We start from the raw sequence: 10,328 nt of genomic DNA, 5'->3' as shown, positions 1-10,328 counted from the left end.
TAAAATTTTTAAAAAAAGATTATATAATTGTCAGGGAAATTTAAAAAGAAAAAATGCTGGAGATACTATCCTTTCTAATTAACCATTAGAATATTTACTCCATTAAATGCAAAAAAGAAAATATACTTACTGATACTTTCTGGCTTGTATTATCACCATGGAGTGTGAGAAATGGGTTAGTGGTAGCTGTGTGAAGTGGTGGTGGCTGAGTACCTGCAAGTAGGTTGTTTATTGGTATCTGTGTTGGGCCAGGAATCTGTATCTGCTGCAGTTCAGGCTGGTGGTGCTGCTGGTGGTGATGCTGCTGCATCAATTGATACAAAAGGGCCTGATGTTGTTCCTTAGGAAGAAGCATGTGGGGAAAGTGAGTTTTCAATTACAGAATTCAAATTTTCCTTTCTTTCTTCCTATCTTTAATAGTAGATATAACATGTATGTATAAGTACATGCTAGCTGCAAACATGCTAAGAAAGAAAATGGGTATCATGAAAAACATGCGACACCCGATAACCACAATCTCCTATATAATGACAATATTATCAGTAATGTTATTTTTGAAACTAGCCAAAGAACTCTTAAAAAAAATGCATCGACTTGATTCTGATGCATAACGACCCCACAGGATGGAGCAGAACTGTTCTAGAATTCCCAACGCTGTCATTTTTACAGACACAAATTGGCACATGTTTCTCCTGTGGAGCAGCTGGTGGATTCAAACTACTAGCCTGATAAGATACAAAGTGCTTCACTGCTGTACCACCTAGGCTCCTTTCAAACAAATACAGGAGAACCTTATTAAAATTGGTCGTCCAATTCTTTGATACTCATGCCCTACCCAGAATGAGCTGGACAGATGCAGATCACTTGAACAGACCCATCACAAAAGAAGAAACTGAACAGGTCATAAAAAGACTTCCCAAAAGAAAAGTCCTGGACCACCAGATGGCTTCACAGATGAATTCTACCAGACATTCAGAGAAGCTCCAACACCAATTCTACTTAAAGTATTTTAAAAAATAGAAAAAGAAGGAACACTCCCAGATTCATTCTTTTTTTAATTCTTATTTTTGTGTGCATGAACCATCAAATCAGATCTGACTGGGACAGGAGGAGACTGCCCCTCCTTCTCCAGCAAAGAATCTGGTGGATTTGAACCACGTACCTCTAGGATTGCAGTGCAGCTTCTTGCCACTAGGCCTCCTCCCAGAGTCATTCTATGAAGCAAGCATAAACCCAATACCAAAACCAGACAAAGATATTACCAAGAAAACTACAGACCAATACTTCTCATGAATATAGATGCAAAAAACCTTAACAAAATCCTAGCCCATAGAATCCAAAAGCACATCAAAAAAATTATTCATCATGACCAACTGAGATTCATAATAGGTATGCAAGGAAGGTTCAACACTAGAAAAACAATCAACGTGATTCACCATTTTAAAAAAGCAAGTAAGAACCACATGAAACTGATGCAGAAGAGGCCACTGACAAAATCCAACACCCCTTCCTAACCACGCAAAACAGGAATAGAAGGGAATTTTCTCAACATAGTGCAAAGTATACATGCAAAACCAAGAGTCAGTATCATTTTCAATGGAGAAAGACTAAAAGCATTTTCCTTGAGGACAGGGACCAGACAAGGATTCTGACCATCAGCACTCCTATTCAATACTGTATTGGAAGTGCTTGCTAGGGCAATGCGACAAGAGAATAAAAGGTGTCCAGACCTAGGGGCAACCATAGAGATCATAAGAGACAAAACAGGACCAAGCATAAAACGCCCAGCCCATGGTAGAAAAAGGCTGATGAATACATCTGGAAATAAGCAGCCAGGACAGGATAAAAGTGATGAATGGGACCTTCTAAAGATTAAATTTCTGTGCACATAAAAAAAAAATTATAGTACAAACAATGGAATACAACGCAACACGCAGGAGTAACGATTTTGTAAATTTCTACATAACTTGGATGGGACTGAAGATCGTTATGCTAAGGGAACTAACTCAGTCCCGTAAAGACAACTACTGTATAAGACCATTATTGTTGGAATAGATAACTAGTAAAACATGTATGAGGATACAAGGGGGGGGGTGGGGATGAGCAGAAGGTGGAGATGGGCGGGGGGTAGGTTGCTAATAGGGTCACACAACTGGCGGTCCGATAAAGTGAATGGAAAAGATCTGGTGTGGAAAAACAATGTATACGAACTTTGTAAAGCAGTATAAAATAAAGTAGGTTGTCCATGTAAATCAAGAACAGCAACTTAGATAAAATCAAATTATTTAATCATCTTGATGAATCTTGTGAGTCAAATATTTGATGTAATTCTGCTCAGAGTGAAAACAACTTTAAAGTTCTCATTCATGATTAATAGTGAAGATGTTTTCTAGATTTGGTTGAGTCTACTCTTTAACACAAGCATTATGTCTATAATGGATCACAATAATGGATTTTTATAACCTGTTATCTTCTCTATTCTGTATCTTAATAAAAAGTATCCAATTGTTCAGCATTTTTCTTTCTTAGATGTGAAACAAATAGGACATGGTTCTTAACAAAACAGACCTCAGATCAAAACAGGGTTTTTTTGCCACGTAAAGCACCATTTTCTCCTATATTGGCATATCAATAACCTCTTCCAATTAAGACTATATTGTCTCTCTCTAAAATGTAACTATTTTAAAGACAGATAAGGAGAATCTTTCTTGGTTCAGTTCTGTCACTTTATCCAATCTATATCTAAAATCCTTTTTCCTTTATCACCTTGCAGTAAGGGACTTTAGCCCTCTTGGTCCTCTGAGGCAACATCCTTTTATCCTAACTGCACTGGATGCTATTCTCAGATATTCTACCAGTGTTATTCCTTGATCCAGAATTTTAAAACCTCTGCCCTTACCTGTCATGGTCATCCATCTGTCAAAACACAAGGGCTTAGAGAAAGATGTCTGATTACTTGACATGTACATCTTGTGGATTCTAATAGATCTTTCTTAGCCCAAATACTTTAATAACCAAAACATTTCATTGTTTGGATTAGGATGGTTGTGTTCTCTCAAGCAGGTTTAAATGCCGTGGTTCCTGTCATGTACAAGTGGATACCTAAAACTTAAGTGTAAATTTATTTAAAGGAAAAACATCAAAACTAAAAAGGGAGAATTTTAGAGCAATCATGGCTGTTTGAGTAAGTGAAGCTGAAGTTTCTCCTGAGTTTCAGAATTCAAATTTATTATGTGTGTGATTCAGCTATTCTTTGGCTTAAGAGAGCTAGCCTGAGAACTGTTAATATTTTTACTGTTTTCTACAGAGCACGTATTTTCTATTTATGTAAGAAAACAATCCAATGGACTTTTAAAATACAACTCATTTTTAAATTGGAACTGTCTTATACATAAAATGCAATGTCTTTACTGGAAAGTTAAAATACAAGTTTATGCCATAATAAAGACAATAATACTATTTACATTTTTTTGTTTTCTAAAATGAAAATAGCTAGAGGTTTTTATGATTAAAAATAAAGAATGCTGGATATAATAATTGAGATATGGGAGTAAAAACTAACCAAAAATCAAATCCACTTTGCTATCAAGTTGTTTGTGACTCATAACAAGTCTGTGTGAGATTGTAAGGTAGGTTACACCTTCTGACCATTGGGTTAACAACCCAGCACTTGAACTACTGTAATTCCAGCACGATATTAACAAATAAACATCATGCAAAATTTCACTTTTAATTTTTGGTGAACCAGCTACAACACAATCGTATGTTATGGACTCCTTTCTGTGAGTGCAAATCTACGATAAGAGTTTTATTAACTGCATGGGCTTTCATGGTATGGATATACCACTGAACTAGGACTCTAAAGATATGCTGATGGTTTTATAATTTTCACTATTACAAACAACCCTAAGTTTGTTGGGTTTGATTTTTTTTTAATAAATCTGTATAAAGTGGAATTATAAGGCTAAAGTGAAATATGTATTTTAAATTCTGATACAAGTTGCTCTGAGTCACCCAGTAGTGTACTGCGAGAACCTGCCAACCTACAGTGCTGCAGCCCTAGATTTTGCCAGTGTTCTACGTGCAAAATAATATTTAAAATGAGGGTTCATATCATACTTGGGCTGTTCATGTATTTTTTGTTGTTGCTGTTAATTACATTAATCTTGCCAGTAGATTTAGAAATTCTTTATATGTAAGCCAAGAACAACAGGTCATATATCAAATACTTTTCTCTAATTTATTTTAAATGTTTATGTGGAGTAATTTAAGTCAGTTTGTAATACTTTATTGGAAATAAAACATTTTTTCAGGTTATAAAAAATAATCTCTACCTTGCTTCCCTTTTGACCTCATTTCCTCTCCCTCTCAACAAATTATTATAGTAGTTAGACTAATCTAGGTAAGAAAATGGTCATTTTCACTTTTCTATTCAAAAGTATCCAATTAATTCACCAATGTAATCCTGGGGAAAAGCTAAATATGCAATTAAATTAACAAAATAGGAATAATTATTAAAATTAATAATTTTTTCACCTAAGAAGGCTTTACCACCACACTATGCTCATTAGGTTTGGTATGCCCAAAAATTATAAAACATTTAAAACTTACCAGCAGCTTCCTAACATAAACTCATATTTCTTTTGCCATAAAGAAACAGAACCGTCTAAAATCTTCTAAACCATGCCCATCTGTCTGTCTCTTTGGATTTATCTTCTCTGCTCTAGTTTCCCTCTTACCCATCCAATGCCCTAAACAACTGCTTTCTCCTCTGTTACAAATATTTGTCATTTACCTCCTACCCTAAATTTAAAAAGGGCATGTTTTTTCAATCTATATACCAGTCCATACTTAAAAGTGACCTTTTCATAGACCCTGGGCCACCCTAAAATCCATCATTTACTCCTCTATTCTTTTGTCCAGTTTATTTTTCTTCTCAATGCTGATCACTACACCAAAATGTATACTCAAACACATTGCCTTAAATTAGAACCAACTAAGCTGACCTTCCATTGGGTTTCGGAGGCTCTAAATGGCTTAGTACGACAGTTCATCTCTCCAGCAGAATCTCTGGTACATTTTAACCGCCAGAAAGACATAGACTTTGGGTTATAATAGTACAACTCTCTACAACTTTTACTACCAGAGATCCCTGCGTGTGTGTATATAATTTTACATATCTACTTACTGCCCATCTTTCTCATCAAAATGAAACTCCATACAGCCTTAAATCTGGAATTTAGAATGATGTCTTTTAAAAAGCAATTATGAGTGACTATAATTCTACTACAAATAAAATAGCAACAATGTCAGTTAAAAGATTTAAGGGAGACCTGATCCAAGCTGTGTCATTTTCAATTGTTTCTTCTGAATCGGAAAGTTAGACAATAAATAAAGATGACTAAAGAACTGAGATATGATGTCTTAGTGGCAAGAACTGTGCTGACAATGCAAAGGTTCAAATCAACCAGCCAAGCTGCTCTGCGGGATAAAAATGGGCAAAATCTTCCATGTCATTTCCTGCCTCTGGAAGGTCACCTATGGGTCACTTCAGCCTCAAAAGTAAATAACAACAAAAAGAATTAATGTCTTTAAATTGTGGTAATAGTGAATAATACTTCCAAATACATCCGCTTCTGAAATGACTTGCCTCTGGAAACTCTATGAACCGTGCTCAAGTCTTTCATTCATAGGGTTGCTATTGAGTCGTCTACAATTCGACAGCACTGAACAACAATAACAACAACAGAGAGCTACGTTGGCCTAGTGGACAGAAAGTTATGCTACCAAGTCCAAGGTGGGTGATTTTAATCTGCAACCCTTAGATTAACAATTTTTAAATTGTTTTTTGTCAAACATTCTTCTAAGGGGTATATAGCACTGGTCTGTGCATTTGCTGTACAGAGGTAACTCGTGGTTGCTGTAATGCTAAACACTGTGACACTGAGGTGCCAAATGTGATAATGGCTACCCATGGCGGACAGTGTTTGGTGGAGCTTCCCGATTAAATCAAAGTTGGAAGCAGGAGTGGCATCTACTTCTGAAATGGCTTGCCTCCAAAAACTCTATGAACAGTGCTCAGGTCTTTCGTTCATAGGGTCACTATGAGTCATCTACGACTCGACAGCACTTAGCAACAATAATATAGAATATCCAAGGACTGCCAAAAGAACAAACAAATCTGTCTAGGAGGAAGTTCAACCAAGGTGCTACCTGGAGGACAGGGCAACACTGTCACACATACTTTGGGTATGTTATCAAAAGGAACTGGTTCCTGGAAGAATTTATCATCCTGGGAAAAAGAGGAAGATTTCTGACAAAATGGACTGACATAGTGACTACAACAATGAGCCTGGGTATGGCAAGATCAGGAGGATGGTGCAAGGTTGAGATGAGCTGTTCATAAGGTTGCTATGAGCCATAGTCAAAATGACAGCAGCTAACAATGCTATTTCACAAACAATCAAAATAATGCTATTGGTGCACATTATCCATATTAAATGTCACTTGCTCCTAATAAAAAATAATATTTAAAGAAAAAGAAAAAAAGACCTTACCGGTGTGAGCTGCTGAGAATTTAACAGCTGCTGAAATTGTTGTTGATGAAGTAGTATTTGTCTTTGCTGGTCAGAAAGTAATCCTAGACCTGAGGCACTGAAAAAGAATTAAAATTCTTATTTTTTAATACATACCTTTAAGGTATTTTTAAATGCAAAATTGAAATTTTTCCACTTGGTGTTTAATCAGTTTAGCAAATCAAGTGTTCAACTTACAAAAATTTAAAATATACATCAGTGCATGTAAATTATTGCCTATCTCTTTCCTCTCACATAATCAGCTAAGAAAAGAATTCTCATTATCAAGAAATTTTTATAAAAAACCACACCGACATTAAGTCATTTCATAAAATAGAAATTTACAGGTTTTATAAAGTAAACAGAATTATTTCTTTTTCATAATTTAACTCCTACAAAACAATAGTGTGCTCCAGTGGCCTAGTGGTAAGGAGCTGTGTTGCCAACCCGAAGGCAAGTAGTTCAAATCCATAAACTGCTACACAGGAGAAAGATGAGCAATGCCCCACCACCACCAGTGTGATTTACTGCCTCTGAAAACCTCTGGAGGGTAAACTATTAATTGGTCTGACTCAATGGCAAATAACAATAAAAACAAATATTTGTTGTTATGTTCTATCCAGTCCATTACAACTCAAAGCAACCAAATGAACAAAAGCTTTGAACTCTGCTTTATCTTGAGCTAATCTTACTGTTTCTGACACCTTCGCCCCATCACCACAGTCACCGAGTCAAACCATATTGTCCAGGGTTTTCCTCTCCTGCACTAACATTTTACTGTTCCAAGCATGTTGTCCTGCTCCAAGGATTGGTCCCTCCTGGCAACATGCCCAAAGTATGTGAGACAGAGCTTTAAAATCCTTGCCTCCAAGAAGCAACACAGCTTCACACTCTGAAGGGACAGACCTATTATTCTCTTGGAGGTCCATAGTGTGTTCAAGACTCTTCTTCAGCACCACAACTCAAAAGCATCAATTTTTCTTTTGTCATCCTCATTAATTATCTAGCTCTCTGATGCATAGCAAATAACTACAAAAACCATGGCGTGGGTCAGGCACATCTTAGTCTCTAGACATCATTGCTGTTGAGCACTCTTGAGAGATCGTTAACTTAAGACTTTCTTAAAACAACTTATCCTTCGAACACCAAGAGTATTCACTGTGGAAAAGAGCAAGATGAAATAATTAACAGTCTCAGACTGGAAAAGATCGATATTTGTTCCCATTCCTAAGAAAGGTGACCCAACAAAGTGTTGATCACAACAATGGCTGACTCTGAGAAGAATGTGAATCCCAGAAGATTTGATTGTGCTAATGCAAAACCTATACTTGGACCAAGAGGCAGTCGTCAGAACAGAGCAAGGAGACATTACATTGTTCAAAATCAAGAAGGGGGTCCGTCAGGGATGTATTCTGTCTCCATACCTTTTCAATCTGTATGCAGAACAGATCATCCGAGACGCTGGGCTATACGAAAAGGAATGTGGCATCAGGATCGGTGGAAGAATCATCAACAACCTGTGTTATGCAGATGACACAACCCTACTTGCTGAAACTGAGGAGGACCTGAAGCAGCAGATCAAGGACTGCAGCCTCCTATATGGACTGAAGCTCAACATCAAGAAAACAAAGATTCTCACCACTGTATGGATGGTGAAGAGACTGAGATAGTTAACAGTTTTCGTTTACTTGGCTCCACAATCAACACTCCTGATAATAGCAGCCAGGAAATCAGGAGACGAATTGCATTGGGAAGGTAGGCTGTGATGGACCTCTCAAGAGTACTTAAGAGCAACGACATCAGACTGGAGACTAAGGTGTGCCTGTTCCAGGCTACAGTCTTCGCAATTATGTGCCATGCATCAGAGAGTTGGACAATGAATAGGGCTGATAGAGAACTGATGCCTTTGAGCGGTGATGCTGGAGAAGAGTGTTGACTATATCATGGACTGCTAGGAGAACAAACAGGTTTGTCATGGAGAAGGTGAAGCCAGAATGCTCCTTGGAGTCAAGGATTCTGAAGCTTTGTCTGACATACTTTGGGCATGTTCCAAGGAGGGACTGGTCCTTGGAGAAGGACATCATGTTTGGCAGAGTGGATGGGCGGCTCAGGAGAGGAAGACCTTCGATGAGATGGATCGATTCTGTGACTGGAGTGGTGGGAATAAGTGCGTTTGAGATGGCTAGGTTGGCACAGGATAGAACAGCATTTAGAGCTCTTGTACAAAGGGTGGCTATGAGTCACACGTGACTCAATGGCACATAACAACAACAACAGTCTCTTCTCCATCTATCATGATGCTGTCAATTGGCCTGGTAGTGAGGATAATTGCTGATATTGAGCTGCAATCCATACTGAAGACTGGCTTCATCTTCTGCACAAAATGTCTCAGGTACTCCTCAGTTTCGACAAGCAAGGCTGTGTCATCTGCATAATGCAAGTAATGAATCTTCCTCTAATCCTGATGCCACGTTCTTCTTCATAATGTCTAGTCTCACAAATGATCTGTTCTGCATATAGATTAAAAACTATGGAGAAAGGACACACACTGGAAGCATTCCTTCCTTGATTTTGAGCCATACCATGGTTTTCTTATTCTATTCATATGACAGCATTCTGTTCCATGTATAGGTTTCACATGAGTTCAATCAATTGCTCTGAGATTCTCATTCTTCTCAACATTAGGCACAATTTGCTGTGATCCATGCAGTCAAATGACTATGCACAGCAAATAAAACACAATTTGTGATTCTTCCAGTACTCTCTGCTTTCAGCCAAGATCCATCTGATACTGCGATGATATCCCTAGTGGCAGGCTCCTCTAATCCTATCTTATATTTCTGGAAGATCTTTGTCACTATTCTAGTCATTCTGGATAATCTTCAAGATTTTGCTTGTATGTGATAGTGATATTTATATTTTTTATATATATATATCACTCAAATATGCTACTGATTTGATCTAACCTTTTGAAATAGCCCAAAAAAGTAAAACACCAATTTTAAAAATAGCCTCAGAAATAGGCAATACCCAACACAAATCTATTTAAAATTTCTTAACCCCTCTCCCCCTCCCCGTCTGAAATTTCTATAACCTTGCCCTGTAGATGGTGCAAAGCAAGGCCTCAAACCACTTCAATGCTACTCTCACAAGCCCTGCAGGAATGCACAGGGCCACGTCAGACCCGGGCACACTGGAGGCTTGCACTAAAATTATTAATTTAATAAAGGTACGTGTAATAACATAGCATTAAAAAGAAGTCAAACAACAATATAAAAGAATCTGAAATAGAATTGCTCTTGAGTTGGAGCCACTGCATAGTTGACCTTCCAGCAAGTTCCTGAGGCAGTATATTGCACAGATTAGCCAGAGAGGTGTAGCCGTTGGGGCAGTCATGCATCTCCCTATAAAGGAGGCCACCAGAGCTCCCTCACTTATTCATTATCAATGCCACTGAGTCAGAAGCAATATACAGCTGATCCTCCAATAGGTCAGTAACAAAACTCCCTATTTCTAACACAGCTCCCTAGTTTCTTTTTTAAATCAACATTCAAATCACATTCCAATACAATTACTAATGTCTTGATCTCTGGAAATTCAGCAATTCCACTACTGGGAATATACCCTGAAGAGACCATAGCTGACATCCAAGCAGATATATGCACACCCATGTTTATTGCAGCTTTGTTCACAATAGCAAGGAGTTGGAAACAACCTAAGTGCCCATCAACAAACGAATGGCTAGAGAAGCTG

The 10,328-nt window shown here is 37.7% G+C and overlaps 1 protein-coding gene across 1 annotated transcript in view; it reads right to left on the bottom strand.

The window, feature by feature from the left end:
* The window catches only part of MLLT10 (myeloid/lymphoid or mixed-lineage leukemia (trithorax homolog, Drosophila); translocated to, 10), a 318,731-nt gene that overhangs the window by 2,448 nt on the left and 305,955 nt on the right, over positions 1-10,328 (bottom strand). Inside the window, exons 21-22 of the mRNA XM_006887056.1 lie at positions 6,558-6,654; positions 131-340 (exon numbers count right to left, since the gene is read on the bottom strand). Coding sequence (XP_006887118.1) covers positions 131-340; positions 6,558-6,654 — 307 coding nt within the window. The remainder of the gene's footprint in view (positions 1-130; positions 341-6,557; positions 6,655-10,328) is intronic.

This window comes from Elephantulus edwardii, unplaced genomic scaffold, assembly GCF_000299155.1.
Source record: "Elephantulus edwardii isolate Elephantulus edwardi_28Jun2011 unplaced genomic scaffold, EleEdw1.0 scaffold00054, whole genome shotgun sequence".
Taxonomy (NCBI): Eukaryota; Metazoa; Chordata; class Mammalia; order Macroscelidea; family Macroscelididae; genus Elephantulus; species Elephantulus edwardii.
This window is presented reverse-complemented; position numbering and strand designations above follow the sequence as displayed.